Source organism: Mastigoproctus giganteus, chromosome 2, assembly GCF_048544385.1.
Source record: "Mastigoproctus giganteus isolate SK-2022 chromosome 2, ASM4854438v1, whole genome shotgun sequence".
Taxonomy (NCBI): Eukaryota; Metazoa; Arthropoda; class Arachnida; order Uropygi; family Thelyphonidae; genus Mastigoproctus; species Mastigoproctus giganteus.
In genome coordinates, this window is record NC_143576.1 from 174129296 (window position 1) to 174152522 (window position 23227).

At 38.2% G+C, this 23227-nt stretch overlaps 2 protein-coding genes across 3 annotated transcripts in view; one reads left to right on the top strand and one right to left on the bottom strand.

Moving 5' to 3' along the window:
* PolZ2 (DNA polymerase zeta subunit 2) overlaps nucleotides 1-2001 on the bottom strand; it is an 85922-nt gene extending 83921 nt beyond the window's left edge. The window contains exon 1 of the mRNA XM_090368785.1: nucleotides 1907-2001. Coding sequence (XP_090224911.1) covers nucleotides 1907-1922 — 16 coding nt within the window. The 5' untranslated portion in view covers nucleotides 1923-2001. The remainder of the gene's footprint in view (nucleotides 1-1906) is intronic.
* Nucleotides 2002-18103: 16102 nt separating this feature from the next.
* LOC150089760 (haloacid dehalogenase-like hydrolase domain-containing protein 2) overlaps nucleotides 18104-23227 on the top strand; it is a 71594-nt gene continuing 66470 nt past the window's right edge. Inside the window, exon 1 of one of the 2 annotated variants that reach the window (XM_090368786.1) lies at nucleotides 18104-18506. In XM_090368786.1, coding sequence (XP_090224912.1) covers nucleotides 18406-18506 — 101 coding nt within the window. In that variant the 5' untranslated portion in view covers nucleotides 18104-18405. The remainder of the gene's footprint in view (nucleotides 18507-23227) is intronic. The other variant, XM_090368787.1, reaches the window with a different exon arrangement.

Genomic DNA, 23227 nt, shown 5'->3' on the forward strand with positions numbered 1-23227 from the left:
AAGGGGATGAATCACATTGGTCCACTTGATATTGATGGTTCAACTGTTGATCCTGCTCAGGTAGCTAACAAACTAAATGAATATTTTGCATCTACATTCACACATGAGGAGTTATTCAGCAAGGGGAATGCCAGAGGTGTATTCAACTCTAGCAGTAAGCTACACAATCTTGAAATAACTGGGAGTAAAGTGGAGGAGAAATTGTTGAAGATAAACATAAGAAAGGCACTTGGGTGGATGGAACCTATCCAATTATATTAAAAGAGGCAGCAAAGGAAGTAAGCAAACCCTTAGCCATAATTATGAGAGTTTTCTTGGACTCAGGGGAGGTACCCATGAACTGGAGGTGTGCAAATGTGACCCCAATCCACAAAAGAGGATCGAAGGGCAACACAAGTAACATCTGTTCCAGGAAAATTAACGGAGGCACTGGTTAAAGAAGCACTGCAGGATCACCTAGACAAGCCTACAGTTACAGCTTGGACGCAGCATGGGTTTGTTAAGGGGAAGTCTTGTCTGACCAATTTGATTGGATACTATGATGTAGTCACAAAGGAACTGGATGCAAAGAATAATTTTCATATCATATATTTGGATCTTAGAAAGGCTTTTGATACTGTTGCACATGGAAGACTGCTGCAAAAATTGGAGCAATGTGGCACTGGAGGAAAATTGCTGCTATGGATAAAGGGATGGTTGAGTGGGAGAAGACAGAGTGGTAATCAATGGACTAACTCTTCTTGGACTAATGTTATTAGTGGAGTCCCCCAGGGTTCAGTGTTAGGTCAATTGTTGTTTTCTGTATTCATTAATGATATTGACGATGGTATATCAGACTTAATGTCCAAGTTTGCAGATGATACAAAGGTCGGTAGGGTTGTTAATGACACTAATGGCAGTATGCTGCTGCAACAGGACCTAGAAAAGTTGAACAGATGGGCTGATAAGTGGCAACTGAAGTTTAACATTGACAAATGTAAAGTACTGTATATGGGAAGCAGTAACCCCAGAGTAAAGTATGAACTGTGTGGTACTACACTGGCAGTGGTAGAGAGTGAAAAGGACCAGGGGGTAATTGTGCAGGCAGATATGAAGTTTTCTGTTTCTGAGCAGTGCAGACGGTCTGCAAGAGTAGCTCATTGTGTCTTGTCAATTATATACAGGAATTTTTCTAGCAGAGATATGGAGGTGATTATCCCCTTCTATAAAGCAATGGTCAGGCCACAACTTAAGTACTGTATACAAGTCTGGAGGCCCCCATTTTAAGAAGGATGTAGAGGTGTTGGAATGAGTACAGAGAAAGGTAACAAGATTAGTGAATGGAAGAAAGGGTTGCTCTTACGAAGAAAAGCTTATTGCAAATTACAGTGCCTGGAGACTAGGCACCTGCAAGGTGATCTGATTGAGATGTATAAGGCCTTGAATTGTTTGAGCATGCTCAATGCTGATGGGATTCTTCCTCTTGTTCAGAATAATCATTTGAGAGGGCATAAATTCAAATTGAGGAAAGACAGTTGTAGGATAGATGTGCGGAAGTTTGCCTTTAGCCAGTGGGTGGTTGATTGCTAGAACAAACTTACATCTGACATTGTAGAAGTTGATAGCTTAAATAGATTCAAGGCAGAACTAGACAAACATTTTTCACTCATCCACTCACTCCAAATGGACTGAGTGGATGAGTGAAATGAGAAGGGTGTGTGTGTGTGTTTTTTTTTTGCTTGCTTTCTTGCCATATGTGCCCTTGATAATGCTAATTAAAAAATGCGATTAAACAAAATAACACCTTGTATTTCAATATAACTGAGCCAACCCAAAATTGAGCATTTCAGTACATGTACTTGAATACATGAAATATTAAAAATTAAATTTTATTTTCATATAATTAATTATAAAACATGGTCCTTACCCTTAATGGCTTCCATTTACAGTAGTTGGAAATTTTCTTCCAATATACTTGTTAAACAGATTTACATATTCTTTCCACAACTCAATGTCTGAAATATAATTAACTTTGTTATTATTTATACATTTTAACTACTGAATATTATCATATCAAATTATATACTATTATTATTATTTATGAGAAAGCTATTACATTTCAAACATATGTGGCCTCTGTAGCTGGGTGGTCAGCAGCAGGACTGTAATAGCACACACTCTTTTGTGTAGACCGGGGTTCAAGCCCCTTCCTGATAAATATGGTCAATCTGCCAACCTGCACTAGACCAACAGGGCAGATTATTATCCACTTCCTTTAACATGAATTGTAAATGAGGCTTCCATCCTGCAGGGGACTGATAATGGCTGCTGCTTACTTTTTTTATTACATTTCAAACATCCTGAATTTTCTAATACAAAAAGTTACAAATCTGATCTAATCCCAACATTTAACATTTAACATTTACTCTCAACTAAATGTTCAAGTTCCAATGCTAACAGTAATAAATAATAGAATGATATATGTATAGATATACAATGCATACAATTCAAATGATATTCTATAAAATGGATCTATACTAACTTTTAGGATCAGAATTAGGTATTAAAAGATAAGAAACATTAATAAAGTATATATTTTGTATTTGAAGGATGCTTCACATACGAGGTACTACCAAATGTTCTAGAAATTTGAATGTTGCATGGAAACTATGTCTAGTATGGACTTGTGACACTAGGTAAAACTGCATGCATCCTTTATGAATCAGTGTGCCACATTTCATTGAGCTGAATAGAGTCATTGAATATTTATGCGCAATTCTTTGGCGGTGTGTTTTACGTAGTTGGCAATGGCTAATGTGTGAGAGAGCAATGTGCTTGCATCAAGTTTTGTTTCCTTCTTAACGATACAGCAGCAGAAACCCATAAGCTGAAAGAAGTTGGGGATGATTCTTTAGGCCAGATGCAGACCTACTAACTGGTTTTTTAACTGTTTTAAAAACTCTCGAATGTCTCGAATGTGGACACCCAGAGTGACTGTCGTCACTCTGGGTGTCCACCATTGAACACCACCCCGAAAAATATCACAAACGTTTGGGCAGCAATCCATGAAGACCGCAGGCGGACCATCCACAACATTGGTGGCAGTGTAGGGCTATCGCACAGCAGGAGTCGGCGGATTTTGTCCGATGAGTTGAACACGAGAAGGACTATTTATTTCATAAATGTGCAAAAAAAAAAAGCTTATGCCGACATAAGGAGAAAGGAGGTAAGAATAAGTATAGTAATAGTACCTCAATTTCCCACGAATTACTCTAATAGATCTTGAGGTACAAATTTTTGGGTAGGAAAGTAAAAAGTGAAAAGCAAAGAAATATGTTTTTATAATGCTACTTAGGATATACCGGGAGCATAACTGCCCAACCCTCTAGTAAGGGATGCTGGTATAACTATAAGAGGTTAAAGGACATCAAAACATCAAAGACAGATATTGTTGGGACACAAAACATCAAAGGCAGATATTGTTGGGACACAAAACATCAAAGGCAGATATTCTTGGGATATCAGAGATGTGGTGTCACACAGATATAAGAAATGCAGAACTGGAATTTGGGGAGTACAATGTGTACAGAAAGGATAGACAGCAAGGGAGGAGGGGTCATGCTATTAGTTAAGAAACACATAAAATCCAGGGAAGTGAAGCCAGTCAACATCGCTGGACAGTGCAGTGCAGTGTCGAGTCAGTTTGGTGTGACATAAGCATTAGGAGATCAAAATTGAGAGTAGGATTGTGCTATAGGCCTAATGACTCTGATGAGTATAATAAGAAACTGTACAGGGAAATAGAGTGGGCCAGTAAATCAGAGTGTCTTCTAATGGGGGATTTTAATTTCCCAGATATTGACTGGAATTTGTGGGTTGGTCACTCAAACACTAGCAAGGCTTTTGTGGATTTATTGGACGATTGTTTTCTACATCAGCATGTTCGGGAGGCAACTAGAGGGAGTAATACTCTTGATCTGATTATCAGTAGTGATCCTTCATGCATTAAGAATCTGCAGATAAAGGAACCACTAGGTGGCAGTGATAACAGTGTGCTGAAATGGGATTTACTCAAAGAGGTAACTACCATAAGGGGTAAAGGAAAGGCTTTTTGCTTTCATCAAGGCGACTACGATGGTCTGAGACAGTATTTAAATTCTATACAGTGGGGCCAACTGATGATATTACCAACAGCAAACTCAAAATGAGAAGTACTGAAAGAACTTATCTTGGAAGCTACTAGGCTTTACATACAAACTAAGAAATATTGTTAAGGGTTCATGGATGTCAGATGAACTAATGAGACATATGGCAGAGAAGAAAAATGCATGGGATACATATATATTAACATGTGACACAGAAGCCTATGATAGATAAAAGTTGATCTGTAACCAAGTTACAAAGGAGGTTAGGCAGGCGAAGGCAGATTACGAGAAATCTTTGGCAAAGGATGCAAAGAAAAACAGCAAAGAGTTCTTTACTTATTTAAACTATAGGAGGAAGGGGATGAACCAGATTGGTCCAACTGTTGATGATCCTGCTCAGGTAGCTAACAAACTAAATGAATATTTTGCATCAACATTCACACATGAGGAGTTATTCAGCGAGGGGAATGCCAGAGATGTATTCAACTCTGGCAGTAAGCTAGATAATCTTGTAATAACTGAGAGTAAAGTGGAGGAGAAATTGTTGAAGATAAACACAAGAAAGGCACCTGGGGTGGATGGGATCTAGCCAGTTATATTAAAGGAGGCAGCAAAGGAAGTAAGCAAACCATTAGCTTATGAGAGCTTCCTTGGACTCACGGGAGCTTCCGTGAGAGCTTCCTTGGACTCAGGGGAGGTACTGTAGACTGGAGATGTGCAAATGTGACCCCAATTCACAAAGGGGGATCAAAGACTGACAAGTAATTATAGACCAGTGAGTTTAACTTCTGTTCCAGGAAAATTAATGGTGGCACGGTTAAAGAAGCAATGCAGGATCGTCTACACAAGACTTCAGTTATAGCTCGGACACAGCATGGTTTTGTTAAGGGAAAGTCTTGCCTGACCAATTTGATTGGATACTATGATGCAGTCACAAAAGAACTGGATGCAGGGAATAACTTTGATATTATATATTTGGACCTTAGAAAGGCTTTTGATACTGTTGCACATGGAAGACTCCTGCACAAATTGGAGCAGTGTGGCATTGGAGGCAAATTGTTGCTATGGATAAAGGGGTGGTTGCGGGGGAGAAGACAGAAAGTGGTAATCAATGGACACTGCTTATCGTGGACTAATGTTATTAGTGGAGTCCCTCGGGGTTCAGCATTGGGTCCATTATTATTTTCTGTATTTATAAATGATATTGATAATGGTATATCAAGCTTAATGTCCAAGTTCACAGACGATATAAAGGTTGGCAGGGTTGTTAAGGACACTACTGACGCTATGCTGCTGCAACAGGATCTGTAAAGGTTGAGCAAATGGGCTGAGAGGTGGCAAATGAAGTTTAACATTGACAAATGTAAAGTACTACATATGGGAAACAGCAACCCCACAGCAACATATCAACTCTGTGGTACCACACTGACAGTGGTAGAGAATGAAAAGGACCTGGGGGGTAATTGGGCAGGCGGATATGAAGTTCTCTGAGCAGTGCAGACAGGTGCAAGAGTAGCTCACAGTGTTTTGTCAATGATATACAGTAATTTTTCTAGCAGGGATAAAGAGGGGATTATTTCCTTGTACAAGGCAATGATCAGGCACACCTTTATACTGTATACAGGTGTGGAGGCCTCATTTCAAGAAGGATGTTGAGCTGCTGGAACGAGTACGGAGAAGGGCAACAAGATTAGTGAATGGAACAAAGGGGTGCTCTTACGAAGAAAGGCTTAAGTTTTGCAAATTACAGTGTCTGGAGACTAGGCACCGACGAGGTGATCTGATAGAGGTGTATAAAGCCTTGAATGGTTTGAGCATGCTCAATGCTGATGGGATTCTTCCTCTTGCTCAGAATAATCACCTGAGAGGGCATAAATTAAGATTGATTAAACACAGATGTAGGATAGATGTGCGGAAATTTGTTTTTAGCCAGCGGGTAGTTGGTTGGTGGAACAGACTTCCATCCCTTGTTGTGGAAGTTGATAGCCTAAATAACTTTAAGGCACAGGTATTTCAAATGAACAGAGGGGTGAAGTGGAAGCGTTTTGTTTTTTTTTTGTTTTTTTTTTTTGGCTGATGCTGCATAAGCTTGCTTTCTTGCATCATATGCCTCTACTAATGCTAAGGAATGTATTTAATTGACAAAAACATGATTACAATAATGAAGAAATATAGAATAACAATTGTAGATAATAATAAGGAAATAAAAGAAATGACTATTACCAAATGTAGGTATATTTAAATAATACTAATAAGGAAATAAAAGAAATGACTATAACCAAATGTAGGAATATTTAAATAAATAAGCAAACCCTTAGCCATAATTATGAGAGCTTCCTTGGACTCAGGGGAAGTACCCATGGACTGGAGATGTGCAAATGTGACCCGAATTCACAAAGGAGGATCAAAGGGCGACACAAGTAATTATAGACCTGTTAGTTTAACTTCTGTTCCTGGAAAATTAATTGAGGCACTGGTTAAAGAAGCACTGCAGGATCATCTGGACAAGACTTCAGTTATAGCTTAGACACAGCATGGTTTTGTTAAGGGGAAGTCTTGCCTGACCAATTTGATTGGATACTATGATGCAGTCACAAAAGAACTGGATGCAGAGAATAACTTTGATATTATATACTTGGATCTTAGAAAGGCTTTTGATACTGTTGCACATGGAAGACTGCTGCACAAATTGGAGCAGTGTGGCATTGGAGGCAAATTGCTGCTATGGATAAAGGGATGGTTGAGGGGAGAAGACAGAGAGCGTTATCAATGGACACTGCTCACCGTGGACTAATGTTATTAGTGGAGTCCCTCAGGGTTCAGTATTGGGTCCATTACTGTTTTCTGTATTTATAAATGATATTGATGATGGTATATCAAGCTTAATGTCCAAGTTTGCAGACGATACGAAGGTTGACAGGGTTGTCAACACTACTGCAACAGGATCTGGAAAGGTTGAGCAGATGGGCTGAGAGGTGGCAAATGAAGTTTAACATTGACAAATGTAAAGTACTACATATGGGAAACAGCAACCCCAGAGCAACGTATCAACTCTGTGGTACTACACTGACAGTGGTAGAGAATGAAAGGGACCTGTGGTTGTGCAGGCAGATATGAAGTTTTCTGAGCAGTGCAGATGGTCTGCAAGAGTAGCTCATGGTGTATTGTTGATGATATATAGGAATTTTTCTAGCAGGGATAAGGAGGTGATTATTCCCTTGTATAAGGCTTGATTTGATTTGGTAGTTGTTGGCGCATCGGCTTCTGTGGCCATATTGCACCTCCCAAGGTTTTTGCAGTACTTTGATCCAAGCCCGAGGCGGGAATCGAACCCGCGACCTTTGGGTTGCCGGGCAGGTACTTTACCCACTCGGCTAGCCCGGTCGGCATGTATAAGGCAATGGTCAGACCGCACCTAGAGTACTGTATACAGGTCTGTAGGCATCATTTCAAGAAGGATGTAGAGCTGCTGGAACGAGTACAGAGAAGGGCTACAAGATTAGTGAATGGAACAAAGGGGGCGCTCTTATGAAGAAAGGCTTAAGTTTTGCAAATTACAGTGTCTGGAGACTAGGCACCGACGAGGTGATCTAATAGAGGTGTATAAAGCCTTGAATGGTTTGAGCATGCTCAATGCTGATGGGATTCTTCCTCTTGCTCAGAATAATCAACTGAGAGGGCATAAATTCAAATTGAGGAAAGACAGATGTAGGATAGACGTGAGGAAATTTGCCTTTAGCCAGCGGGTGGTTGATTGCCGGAATAGACTTCCATCCCTTGTCGTGGAAGTTGATAGCCTAAATAATTTTAAGGCTCAGCTGGACAAGTATTTTGAACGAACAGAGGAGTGAAGTGGAAGTGGTTATTTTTTTATTTATTATTTTTTATTTTTTTATTATTATGTTTTTTTTTTTTGGCTGATGCTGCATAAGCTTGCTTTCTTGCATCAAATGCCTCTACTAATGCTAATGCTACAATTGACATTTGTAGGAATATTTATAATAATTAATATAATTTTTCCTATCTGATTTAGTAATAAATTGCAGGCCATCTATACAGAACAGTTAAATTAAGAATAACCAATTACGTCGGCATAAGCTTTCTTTTGCACATGTATAAAATAAATAAAAAATCACCACAACTGAAATGAAAATTATGGTTTGTGCCCTTTTTTTCTGTATTATATTCTGTATATTCATTTCAAAGTATCTGTCAGGCTAGCTGTTAAATTGTGATCAAATGCAAATTGAGATGATTCTCATATGCCAACTGAGTTTCCAAATTATCTTCTAGATCACTTCGTTCTTCATCATTAATGCAGTCTGATTTTGGTAAAATAAAATTTACAGGTCTAAACAAAACATAACATAATAACAGTAGAGAAAATACCATATTGCCAGATATGGTATTTGAAGAGTCAAAGAGAGTTTCAGAGAGTCAAATTTCCAACATCTGGTTTGGTATGGTTGTTAATGATCACGTAGGCTCAGAACTTTTAGCATTAGCAAAGGCACATGATGCAAGAAAGCAGGCTTATATAGCATCAGCCAAAAAAAAAAAAAAAAATCTTCTAATTTCACCCATCCACTCACTCCCATTTTGAATTTGCTGTTGGTAAAGTCATAATTTCGTCCCATCAAATAGAATTTAAATACTGTCTAATATAAATAAGAAGGAATAATAAATCCACTACGTTCAAAAGCCATAAAAATTTAATAACCACTAAATATACAGCTTTTTCACAATATGTAGTGTCCAGGATTCAATTATATATATAATTGAATATAATTGAGCCCCTGGGTTAATATATATATTAACCCAGGGGCTCACGTCTGGTGGGTATGGGCTTGGCACACCCAGGCTCCTGAGGTGGATATCATCATTCTTCTCTTTCTTGATGATTCCCATCTACTTCTGACTCTTGATCTTTCTCTCTCAGAGTAACTCAGAATTTTTTTTTTTTTTTTGACTGGTGCAGCAAAAGCCTCAGGCTTCTTTAAACCATATGGCTAATAATATCTCTAAATAGAAAAGTCAGAGATGCATCGCTGCATGTGTCAAGATTGCTAACCACAGTGAAATTACATGAACGGGTTGGCCACACCATTACATATCAGTTTCTAAATTACAACTACTGTAAATGTCACTGGGGTGATTTGGCAATACATTTGTCTATTTTGCATGCAAGAGATTCTTATACCACAAAGTCCCAGTCAATTATCTGTTACCCAACGCAACAAAACAAGAAATTAAAACTTCTCTATGGGAAGATAATATTTTACCATATGCTGCAACGTAAAGTAATTTACAGAACCGTTACCGAACCATCGTATTCTAGTTTTCCGATTATACAAAATAAAATCTAAGGTAATTAGGAATAAAATATGCCGTAACAGGAAAAACGTTCAATTGTAAATAACTCCAATTATATCATACAACATAATTTATTTTTATTTTTATAGGTTAGATTCAGTTGCGGGTACAGCCAATGAGAATGAAGAGAATGAAGGCAGACGGCTCCACCCAGTGGGCGGAGTCAATTACGTCCTCAAGATCACAACTGACACCGGTGCCACGAAGTGCGTGTCACCCGTGTCACAGTGCGTGGCACGCGATATTGATGTCACGTGGTTGCGGTTTAATCATCGTAATTAATCACGTGGTTTAATCATCGTTATTAAAAAGAAAAAATTAAAAAAAAAAATAATACTTAAACGGCTGAATAATCCCGGGGTGTGGGGGCTGGAGCCCCCACATTGACGGGGGTCTGGGGGCAGAGCCCCCAGAAAAAAAAAAATTAAATTTAATTCGAAATGTCGGCTGATGAAAGTGACGGCTGATTAATTTGAAATGTCGGCTGATGAAAATAAAATAATACTTAATCGGCTGATGAAAAAAAAATAATACTTAATCGGCTGAATAATCCCGGGGGTGTGGGGGCTGAGCCCCCACATTGACGGGGGTCTGGGGGCAGAGCCCCCAGAAAAAAAAAAATTAAATTTAATTTGAAATGTCGGCTGATGAAAGTGACGTGGCCACTTTCCTCCTCTTCTGAGCCTTCTAATTGGCTGATTAGTAATTCCTAATTCCCCCCATTTCTGTGGTTCCTCGTGATTTTATTTCTAGTTCAGCCACGTTGGGTGCAGCTGTGATTTGTAGTTCAGCCACGTTGGGTGCAGCTGTGATTTGTAGTGCTGCCACGTTGAGTGCAGGTGTGAATTCCTTTGTTTTAGGTATGTATTAATTTTTTTTGTTCGTTGTTTTATTTCTTTTTATTGCGCAATTTTCAATTCTTCTTTTAATTTCGGTCAATGATTCCCTTTCTTTTTGGTTCGTCTAGGTCGAGTCAATCTTACTGTCGCCGTGTCTTTCTTTGTCGTAGGTTTTTATTATCCCCAGTTCAACCCCATGGAAAGTGTCAGTGCGCGAATGTTGTGTCGATTGGAGGCGAAAGGATGCAAGTGCGTGATAGATTGGTGCCAGGAAAAAAATTTGTGAGCGAGCAAGCTTAGTATAATCGATGTGCTCCTTCTAACTTATTATTGGGTAATGAAGGCGCCCGTCGATCTTATCGTCAAAGAGCTTGCTGTCGGAAGCGCGACAGTGAGTGATTGGAGGAGTTATTGTCGCGAGGTATGTGTGCAAGTGTGTGAGAAAGAAAATGGTATGATTGGTGGTGAAAATGTTATTGTTGAAATTGACGAAAGCAAATTTGGAAAGCGCAAATATAATCGTGGGAAAAGGGTGAATGGGAAATGGGTGTTTGGGGGGGTTGAACGAGGAACGGGAAAGTGTTTTTTCCGGGTCGTTGAAAACAGGAGCAAAGAAGTTCTCCTAGACATAATTAAGACTTCCATTTTACCCGGCACAACCATAGTGTCCGACTGTTGGAAGTCTTACGACTGCCTAGGAGACGAAGGTTTTAAGCATTTGGCTGTAAACCACTCACTTCATTTCAGCGATCCAGAAACTGGCGCAAACACGAACAGCATCGAGGGGACTTGGAGTGCTTTAAAAAGGCAACTGGCATTTAGCAAAGTCAATGACCAGTTCGACTCCTACCTCGCAGAGTATATGTGGCGAAGGAAGCATCGGGACAGTAATGATCTCACACTGGAATTTTTGAAAGCTGTTTCTGTGTTATACAAGCCCGCCACTCAGGATTGAAAGAAGCATTTTCACCGATCAGGTGAGTGGTTTTCTTTGTTTTTTTAGCTTTTCTGATGATGTGCATCCCAAATTTTCATTGTTAATGCTGGTGAAATCGGATAGTAAACAACCTTTTTTTTAAAAAAAATCATCATAACCATTTCTGTTGTTCACGTGCATCCGCAATTCTCGTTGTTAATTAATGCTCGCGAAATACTCTTTTTTGCAATTCCCTGGCGAATTTTACGTTGTGCTGTATTACCTGCGGTCGAGAAAACGGTTAGTTTTCTGAAATTCAAATGTCACGTGACATTTCGCGAACTCGTAGAAACGTGTATTTTTGTATGTGGATTTTTCTGATTTTCGCTTTTATCCTTTGTTTTCTGCTTTCACTTTCGTTGCTGTGCCACGTGCCATCTGCGTGTCACTTCGCCTCCGCCGGGCGAGGAGAGGAGGGGGAACGCAGTGAGTGGGTGGAGTCAAAACCCGTCAATCACTGCTTTTCCCCTTCCTTTCCTCGTCGCCATTTTGGTTGGCCGTACCCTATATTGAATCTTTACCAACATTTGTTTTCTTTTAAAAATTCAGACGTTATACGCTATTCACCTAAAAAAAATCAGAGGGTATACAGAGTCACATCTTACTGCACTTGTACGGCGTGTCCGCGTATAACCTCAACAACAAGATAGCCAGTGTTGCCAACTCTTAATAATACTTCCCCCTAGCGGCATGTTCAAAATCCGCTATTTTTAACACTTAACCCGCCAACTTTTTAAGTTTTTATTTGGGTTAAATCCTATTTAACCCAAATGAAATCTTCCTAAACTCGTCCTATTAATGGGTGCCATAAAAAAATTTAAGACCCTACATGATATCCAGACAAAAACCTCCAAATTACATATCAAATGCAGTTTATTCTGAGGAAAAAGTCAAAAATAACAACCACCGTTTAACGGAGTTGACGAATTTATGCAATGGCAATATTGATGATCACTTGGTTTTTTGTTTGGCGAAAAATCACATTTTGCAATGCGTCTCCCTAGCCAGGTGGGAAGGAGCAGCAATGCGTAGCACACGCTTCTTGATTAGACCTGGGTTCGAGCCCTTCACCACCAAATACGGAGGATGCGGAAAGGTCAGGGAATGACCACCGCATATCTCCGGAGCAATATGGCCTTTGTTGCTAATGCTCCTAAAAACCAAATAACAAACAAACAACATTTTGCAAAGTACAACTTTTGGTGAAGTTTGCAAACTTGAAATGCAGCTAACAAAAAGTAAATCTAAAACTGACATGTTTAGATGGGGTTGTAAGAAACCCTGCCGTAAAACAAAGAGATAAATCATTTTTTGATGATAGTACATTAGTGTTATCTAAAAATTTATTATTTCTATACTTCTGGTCCTAAGATTGGTCTCGAGATCGCATTGCTCTTAATTTAAATATCAATGGAAAAAAAAAAAAAAACACTATTATTGGAAAATGTAAAGATCTGAGGGAGATCTGCATGATATCAATAATTGATTAAGATAGTTAACTAGAGGGATTTCAGAATATGGAATCGCTATCGAAGTTGAAATTGATGAATCAGCATTTTTCAAAAGAAAATATATAATAACCCCACGGAATTAAAACTGGTGTATATGGGCTTGGGATACCCAGTGTCCTGAGCTGGATATCATCATCGTTCTTCTCTTTCTTGGTGATTCCCTTCTACTTCTCTCTCTCTCGCTCTCAATAATTCAGATTTTTTTTTTTTTTTTTTTTTTTCGGCTGGTTCAGCATAAGCCTCAGGCTTCCTTGCACCGTATAGCTAATAATAAAATAATAGAGGACGACTAATAGGAACACAATGGGTTTTTGGTGCATTCGAAAAAAATTAACAAAGGATGTTTTTTTAGTTCCGGTAGAAAATACAGCTAAAACAACTCTATTATCAATTACAAGAATCATCAGTGATGAATGGCCTGCATATAAAGATCTCTACCGATACATTAATTATACCCATGATGATGTTATTCGTCGCTGTAATTTTGTTTCTCCAGATGATTCAATTACGACGAAGAAAAATAATCAAAATGGCATTGCTTCTTGGTTTCAAAAAAAGGTGGGGCTAATTGATTAGAATTTCTTCCATATTTTTATTTTTAGATTTGATTCAACAATTTAAAGCTATGAACCAACGGTCGTATCGTTTGACCGCCAGTGTAACTACGTATTGAAATTGTTGGGTTCCCCTCAGGGTATCCTTGAATAATATAAAACCGATCCTTCGCTTTATAAAAAAAAAGACTATTAAGTTATAAGTTATACTATTAAGTTATAAGTTATACTATGTTTACGATGTATATCAATAAAACATTTCAATTATGAAATATTTATACTGTTAAATAAATATTTCTTAATTTAAATGTTACATTGCCAAAATATATAAAATGCTAAACATATTTTGAATTTTTACATTTAAACTCATTCTGCTAAAAAAAAACCGCTATTCGCTATTATATATTTTAATCCGCCAAACCTGAAGCAATTCCGCTAAATCTAGCGGGAAAACCGCTAAATTGGCAACACTGCAAGATACTCCGTGGCCCTGAATATACCTTTCTCTCGGGCATTCAAATTACTCACCACTCTAATAATCATCAAATAAAAAATGAATAATAAATAAAAGCTTTATCCAAGCATCCACCAAGGTACGACTGGTAGACGTTATAATTAGCATTAGTAGAGGCATACGATGCAAGAAAGCAAGCTTCTGCAGCATAAAAAAAAACCCTCCCCTTTCACCTCTCCATTCATTCCAAATACCTGTCCATCTCAGCCTTAAATTTATTTAGGCTATCAACTTCCACCACAAAAGATGGAAGTCTGTTCGACCAATCAACCACCCGCTGGCTAAAAGCAAATTTCGCACATCTATTCTACAACTGTCTTTCCTCAATTTGAATCTATGCCCCCTCAGGTTCTTAATCTGAGCAAGAGGAAGAATTCCATCAGCATTCAGCTTGCTTCAAGGCCTTATACACCTCAATCAGATCATCTCGCAGGTGCCTACTCTACAGGCGCTGCATGTGCAGAACTCCAGCCTTTCTTGGTAAGAGCATCCCTTTGTTCCCCCTCACCAATCTTGTTGCCCTTCTTTGTACTTGTTGTAACAACTCTACATCCTTTCTAAACCGAGGCCTCGAGCCTGTACACAGTACTGTAGGTGTGGCCTGACCATTGCCTTGTACAACGAGATAATCACCTCCCTGTCCCTGCTAGCAAAATTCCTATATTATCACAGGCAAAATTCTATGAACTGCCCTGGCAGCCCCTCAGCAAACTTCATATTTGACTTTACCTGTTTGTTTGATGATGGAGATGATGGCTCATCCGTGTTGGGCGGATAAAAAGAGGAATCTATTGGTACTTGAATCATGCTGTAAGGTCAAGGATAAGTAACTAAAACTTGCTATCTATGAAGAGCATAACCGAATATGACATACATCAACTTGCGCAAGCGCAGTGTTATACCTGCCGAAAGTGATCCGAGGTTGGAAAACCCACGAACTGCCAGCGAGGTGTTAGACGACCACGGCACATCGATGCTCGAGGTGTGTGAAGGATCCCCCGGATGGTACGTGGCAACAGTAGGGCGACTGTGGCGCAACTAGCTAGTAATTGGAATGCTAGTGACGGGAGTAATGTGTCACAACACACAGTACATCGAACCCTGCTGAAATGGGGTTGCGTAGCCGCAGGCCGCTCCGAGTGCCCATGCTAAAAACGGTTCACTGCCGACAGTGCCTACAATGGGCAAGCGAGCATCGAAACTGGACCTTGAGTGATTGTAAGATGGTCGTCTGGTCCGATGAATCACGTTTCCTGTTGCACCATTTGGACGGCCGGGTACGTGTGCGTGGTTTACCTGGGGAAATGATGGCGCCTGGACGCACCGTGGGAAGAAAACAAGCCGGTGGCGCGGTGTCATGCTTTGGGCGATATTCTACTCTGCTGGGATACCCTAGGTTCAGTCATCCATGTGCCGGGCACTCTGACGTCTGCTACGTACATCCTTTCATGGCAATGGTCTTTCCCCTCTGGCGGTGTCGTCTTTCAGCAGGATAATGCGCCGTGTCACACCACTCGGATTGTTCGAGACTGGTTCGTGGAACATGAAGACTTCCAGGTTGCACTGTCCTCCAAATCCCCCAGACATGAATCCCATCGAGCATGCGTAGTTTATTTTGGAACAGTAACTCCGATTTGCGGCGTCTCAACCACGGAACTTACAGGAGTTGAAGGATCTGCTGGTTACGTGTTGGTACCAGATAACACAAGACACATTTAGAAATCTTGTAGCGTTCATGCCTCGCCGGGTACGAGCTGTTTTGACTGCACGTGAGGACCAACATCATATTAGATAGGTGGTCATAATGTTTTGTTGTATATGGCGCAACAGGATCAAAGTCGCTGGTGCCCCTAAAATTCTACAACTACAACAACATCTAATAAAAGTAATTACGTTGAGTTAAATATTACTCTGAGTTAAAAAAGATCTAACTTTCAAATTTATTTAGTCCTTGTGGGTAGCACAACGGTTATAATCACCGTCCTCTCCACAACGGATAGAAATTATACTGGTTTTTAATCCCGTCAGTGACCGAGGAATTTTTATGGGCTATTTTCACTCCGTGGCTCAGTTAGTCGGTCTCAGGCAAAATAAAAAAAATTTTTGCGTCCCGTAAGCTGCTTTTATTTAATTTTTTTATTCAACAAAATAGGCAGTCTGACCAGATAATACAGGCAATTTATGGATATAATACACATTAATAGATGAAGCTGTTCTCAAATAACCCTAATTTTATTTATTTACTTTTTTTACCCTGGAAATGCCCACCCTCACACAGATTAAATGAAACACGCGTTGTGCACATGATAGCTAAGAGTTAAGAATTATATTATGACTAAGAGAGAGAGAGATTAGTATTGGCAAAGACAAATAATGCAAAAAATCAATCTTATATAGCATCAGCCAAAAGAAAAAAAAAAAAAAAAAAAACTTTCCACATGACCTGTCCATCTCCTCCAATAGTTTGTTTAGTACTTACGTTAATTTATATAAGCTCCTTCCTCAATAATAATTTATATCCCCCTCATATGTGTATAGTGTGAGAAGAGGAAGAATGCTTTGATCTTAATCAGTGAGATATTCTGTAATGCAGTTTCGAACTGCAATACTTACTATCAAAATGTTTTGTTTCATACTGCTTTTTTAATATAGAAAACATTGAGGCATGCAAGAATTCAAGCACTGTCAGAGGCGTCACCCTACCAGTTTGCATCGGTTCTGTAGAATTCGTGTAATTCCAGATCTGCATTAGCTACTTGATAGTTGATAGAACAAGTATATACACGTGAGCCAAGACATTATGGCCACCTACCTAAGTGTTGGATCGCCTTGACAACATTATAGTTGACACAACTATAAAGCTCACATGCCATTTTCTAAAGCCCCCTTTTAATTCTTGTATTTTTTATTTTGTCGACAAAATTTTATATTCATTTTCATTTATTTTGGTAACAAAAATTTTATTCTCATTTTTATTTGTTTATGCTTTTTACCCTTTGGCCTGTAGTTTACATCAAAAATGAAGGCAAAGGTGCATGCTATTATTTTGTTTGGCGCCTGATGAGAGGCTGGTTTTGTAAATTGTGTGAAAACATCCTTATTTTGCAATTTTGTAATCATTTATTTTTTATTATGCATGTTTTATTAGTTTTCTTCTATCTCCCTGCTATCACTCTCTATCTCACTCTGTATGATTTTTTTCCCGTCTCTTAGCATTAGCATTAGTAGAGGCATTTGATGCAAGAAAGAAAGCTTATGCAGCATCAGCCAAAAAAAAATAAAATAAAATAAAATAATAATAAATAAAAAATAAATAAATAAAAAATAACCACTTCCACTTCACCCCTCTGTTCGTTCGAAATACCTGTCCAGCTCTTTATATATATGACATGATCAGACTCTCAATCAAACACGTGAAGAGGCGAAAATATTTGTTATAGATTTTTATCTTCACAACAGCAAAGGGCAAAGCCCCAAACCATATCTTATTTGGCATATGCCTAAGTACGGCCCTGATTCCAACGCTCAGTCAGTATCTATCAAATATAATTAACAATCATCTAGCTAATTGAGATCAGCCTTTAATCTGATCACGCACTGCCTCAGGCAGCATTCATCAGGGCCGCGCAAATGGGATGCATTAGATGCACCTCACCAGGGTCCCCGATCTAGGAGGCCCCAATCCCAGGAGCCATCAAAGTCTCAACATAGATAAAAGATTAATCCCAGGGACTCACATTTGGTGAGTATGGGTTTGGCACACCCAGGGCCCTGAGCTGGACATCATCATTCTTCTCTTCCTTGGTGATTCCCTTTTATCTCTCTCTCTCTCTCTCTCTCTCTGGGTAGTTCAGAATTTTTTTTTTTTTTTTTTTTTGTCTGGTGCAGCATAAGGTTCAGGCTTCCTTGCACCATATGGCTAGTAATAATAATGTCCCTTAACCACGTTTGTATCCGGGTGCCCCAATTACCTTTACACGGCCCTGGCAGTCGTTCAAACAACATTGAAGCGGATCTGTCAGTGCTGAATCCTTAACCAACCAATAAAATTTTTTGAGGCTTCTGTAATTTAATTGGCACACGGAGGACCCGTTCAGTGTCACGTGCGAACGCTGCCTTAAAAATAGACTCGAAAGTTATGAAAAAAAAAGAAGCGTGGGCGATTTCTACGTTATTAGTGTTGATCTAAAATCTCACTAGGTGGATGCTCGGGATTCTGTCTGTAGTGCAGCGTGTGGAGTTTGTTTACTATTTATTTAAATTAAATGTGTTGAGTACCAATTTATATTATCATTTCAGAATGAAATGATACAGGTATTAAGTACGTGAATTAGGCCATGAGGTGATTGTTGGTTAATTGCAGATCCCTGAGCGTTCCTTATGTTAAAATATTGCTATTTAGTGAATTGGCTGTGCCATATTCATCACAATACATTTATCAAGTAACTTGACAAATCATATATACTTTCAAAATTCGGATTTTGCAGCTGTCGCGACTTTGCAGTCGGGTTAGGATGGAAGATCATCATATTATTAAGGCAGTGTTAATTGATCTTAGTGGTACTTTGCACATAGAGAATGAAATTATACCAGGCGCCCTTGAAGCTTTGGAGCGGTGAGTGAATTACCGTTTACTAACCCCAGGGGCTCACATCTGGTGAGTATGGGCTTGGCACACCCAGGGTCCTGAGCTGGATATCATCATTCTTCTCTTAATTGGGATTCCTTTCTACTTCTTTCTCTCTCACAGGGTAACTCGGAATTTTTTTTTTTTTTTTTTTGGGCGGTGCAGCATAAGCTTCAGGCTTCCTTGCCCCATATGGCTAATAATAATAATAATTGAGTACTTTAATCATGAATTAGATCATCCTAATAAGTTACTGGTTTATTTTTCATTTCAATTTGTAGAACAAGCATTACATTGTAGAACTTTGCAGTTTGATATGTACAGATATTGGGGGGGGGATAAAATCTTTTATATATATTAACAACCTGTGATGGCAAGTTATGAATATGACAAAGAAACTGGAGAAGGTTTTGGAACCTGGTACTTGTTCAGTATATTATGATGCAGAATAACCAGGTTAACTCAAGAGTTTCAATTAATGTTTATCTCTGAGTGAAAATAAACCATGAAAGAAACAAACTCATTCAAATGCTTGAACAGCTTCTAGGGCATATTTAAAACACAAAATGAAATGTTATCCAGAAGCGTTAGCAGTTTGCTGATTGATTTTCAAAACCATTTACCTTGGAATAGAAGTCAAGTAAATACATACCTGTAAGCCTGACTTCTGTTCTGCAGAAAATAATGGAGTCAGTGGTTAAAAAAGTATTGCAGGATCATCATGGCAGGTATGCAGTTATAGGAAATCACAGCATGCATTTGTTATAGAAAGTCTTATCTGATCACATCATTAGCTACTATGATGCAGTAAAAAAGGAAGCAGATGCAAAAAATAATTTTTACTTAAAGCTTTTGACACTGTTATAAATGTGCACTGTTCTTCTTGGACTAATCTTATTAGTAGTGCCCCTCAGGTGCTGGGCCCCTTTCTGTTTCCAGTATTGGTAAAACTCCACTTTATGGGGGCACTTCCATACTTCATCGAGGAAGAAGGCAGTGACTGACAGGCAAAGGCACTGCTTTCTTCCCTCACCTCGCGACTTGGCGCATTATGGCATTAGCTGCCAATGCGCCATAAAAAACCAAATCAAACCAAACCCTCACCTCGCCCATATGTTACAGGTGGATGTCACATGATATCACAATATGTTGGAGCTGAAATGAAGAAAAAGAAATGTCAAAAGGGAGCAAAAAATAGGCGAATATAAATGCAATTTTTTTAAAACAAGTAGCAAAAATTAACACTAGACAACCCACTGATACTTCTCGCCCATACGTTTCTATACTATTTCGAGTGCATTAACAATGAGAATTGCTCATGCATGTCTACAATTTTTTTTTTTTTTATTTTTGGGGGCTGCCCCCCAAACCCCCTGTTTTTGTGACTGTACATTACTAGATTATTTAGAGTGCATTAACAATGAGAACTGCTCATTGTTAATGAGAATTGAGATTTAACATTGATAAATGCAAAGTATATATGGGCAGCAGTAATCCCTCAATAACATACCAGTTGGGTAGTGGAGAACAAAAGAGACTGGGGGGGGTAATTGTATTAACTGTTTGTCATGAAGTTCTCTGAATAGTGGAGACAGGCTACTAGGATAGCTCTTTGGGGGTTCCTGTAAATTATATATGGAATTTGTTAGCAAGGACAAGGAGTGATTATCTGTTTGTAGAGAACAGTGGTTAGGCCACATGTTTAATGTTGCATACAGTTCTGGAAGAATTATTTTAAGAAAGATGCAGAACTGTTGGAATGGGTACAGAGAAGAGCAACAAGATTATTTAAGGAAACCAAGTATTTGACTAAACTTTAGTACAGGGAGCCTTTAGGTGTGGCCTGCAAACAGTCGAAGTGAAGGACATGATTGGCCCAGTCAAAGTGAAGGATGTGATTGTTCCTGACAAAGTGAAGGACATGATTGTTCCTCCCCTCCTTGTGTCACGTGACATGTTACAGAGAAAGGCTATGTGAAAAACAGAGGCCACGTGAGAACGGTGTTAACTGAGAAAAATAGTTTCATTTAGAAGGAAAAAAAAATACTTACAGGGAGGGTCCTGTTTTTAATAGATTTTCATTTTTGTTTAGTGAAAAAAGGTTAGGTTTGTTTATGCTGCTAATATGGGATAGATTCATGCAAAAGGAGTGTGGTTTTTTAAGAGTGCCATGTTTGCTTATCCCATTCATGAGAGAATTTCCTGAATGTGCATGGAGTCTCTGTAGTGAGATTTTGTTAGGAGTGGGCTCCATGGAATGAGGTTCTTTATTATATTGAAGTTTTGTAAAAATGAGAACTTTGTATTTACATGTTTTTAAATATTAATTTCTTATTATTTTGACTTGGTTGTCCATCATTAAAGTATTGTCAAAAATGAAACAAGAATTTAAAATAAAAATTGTAAAAAAACAAAACATTTTTTGAAGCAGTATTATCTCTACATCTGTTTATATAATATTTAATTCTTTCATCAACTTTTGGATCTAAATTTCAATGAATTTCAGAGTTTAAGTGAAAATCAGCAATAATGGTAGATAGGTATGATGTTCTCATCTGAGTTTCAGAACTATATTTGCTACTATCTATTAAAAAAACACCCCAGGGACTCACATCTGGTGAGTATGGACTTGGCACACCCAGGGTCCTGAGCTGGATATCATCATTTTTCTCTTTCTTGGTGATTCCTTTCTACTTCTCTCTCTCAATTTTTTTTTTGGCTGGTGCAGCATAATCCTCAGGCTTCCTTGCACCATATGGCTAATAATAATAATAAAATCATATAAACTATTAGTTGGGAACACAGTTAAGAGGTGGCAGCACAAACCAACACTATTCACTCATAAAAGGATGTGTGAAATGACTTCCAGAAATGAAGATCAATGTATGTGTGCTTTAGGGCTCTCACACATGAAATCCATAGAGCAGTGCAGAGATAAATAGTGCAATAATGGAGGGATAAATATCAATCCAATAAATAGAGTAATGCAGGGATAATCTTAGCTTTGAAATAGCTCAGATAAGAGTTGCAAAAGCAAGTGAAAGTTGCCAATTGGTAATCACTTTGGCTTTGTTTTGTGTTGCTGAGTGATGCACTATGCAGTTGATAGGCAAACACCTATAAGCTTAGGAGCAGTTCCTGCTTATAGAACCATTTAAGTGAACATGAGCATCCACTCACAGGAATCTTAACCAATCGTTATCTTCAGCAACCTTGTCAGTCAGCCAACCAGCATGCATGATCATAATGATGTTGTTAATTCTGTAGTTTCAGCTTATGGGAATGTTTAATTTCCCTGGGCATATTGATAATAAAGTAAAAAAGCAAGTTTGTAGTTTTTCAAGTTATACATTTTTTTTTTAAGTGAAAAAAAAGCTTTATAACCATTTTGTTTATGTAATTTAATCAATCGCTCATTTGTGCTGTTTAGTAAATTCTAACAAGGGTGCCACTTAAGTTTTTTATTCTTAACAGTAGCAGACGCCCATGCCATATTGGCACATTTCAAAGTGTGCCTGGCATTGTGATGATTATGTTTCACAATTTGCACTGATGGGAATGAAGCAGAGGCAAAAAGGTCATTATATTTGACTTTCTGAGAGTGCGACTTTATCTCTCATCTTTAAAAAGATTCTGAGACTGTATTCTCAATTTAGTAACATTTTTTTTGCACTACATGGCTATTCTTCAATTCAGAACAGTCAAAGAACACAATTTCTTTGCAAAAAGCAGAATAGATGAACATTATGTATTCTATATCTTTTTGCTTCTGTGATGTTCAAGTCAGTAACCAGTTAAAAGGAGTCAACATCAGCATATCACAATTAGAAAAGAGAATGCTGGACAATCAGTCCTCTGTGTTGTTTCAAGGTGGTATATCCAAGACCAGTCATAATGAAGTTTGGATTGTAATGTAAAAGTCACTACAGAAATCTATAGTTATATCAACTTTTACATCACGATCCAAATTTAAGAAAACATTGGGAAAGTAGTACGTGCAAACATTCTGATTTCATGTTCTGTTCAAAAGCATTCAGATTATTTAAAAGGCAAAACATCTTGCATATTTTCTCCTTTATCATTTTCATTATTAATAAATATTTAAAATTTGAAATAGAGGTTCAATATGTACTTTCTAGATGTTTGTAGTAATAATACAGAAATATTATTGGCAAAATGATGCAAGAAAAAGTGGTTATACAGCATCAGCAAAAAAAAAACCCTTAAAGTCATTTCATTTGCCCATTCTATCTAATAATTTGCCAAACCTTTAAATTTATTCCAAGAATCAGTTACTTTCTAGGTGAAGGCAAATTTCCTCATATCTTTCTGCAACTATCCTTTTTAAATTAATGTCCTCTTGTTCATAACATTGAGGATGATTAAATATACCATCAGAATTTAGTCTATTCTACCTTTTTTTTAAAGCCTTAAAAACTTTAAATTAGTTAACCCTATAGATGCATAGTTTCCAGATTCTGAAATTTATAGAACTCTAGTTTTTCCTGGTAAGAATACCTTTTTACGCTTCCAACTAATCTTATATATAACTATAATCTTCTCTACATCCTTTCCAAGAGATCTGCATCATGAGGCTTCTAAATCTGTATGCAGTATTCAACATGTGGTCTATTCCAGCGTTTCCCAAACTGTGTTCCGTGAGATGTGAACAAGTGTTCTGTGAAAATTTGTAATTAATAATTAAAAAA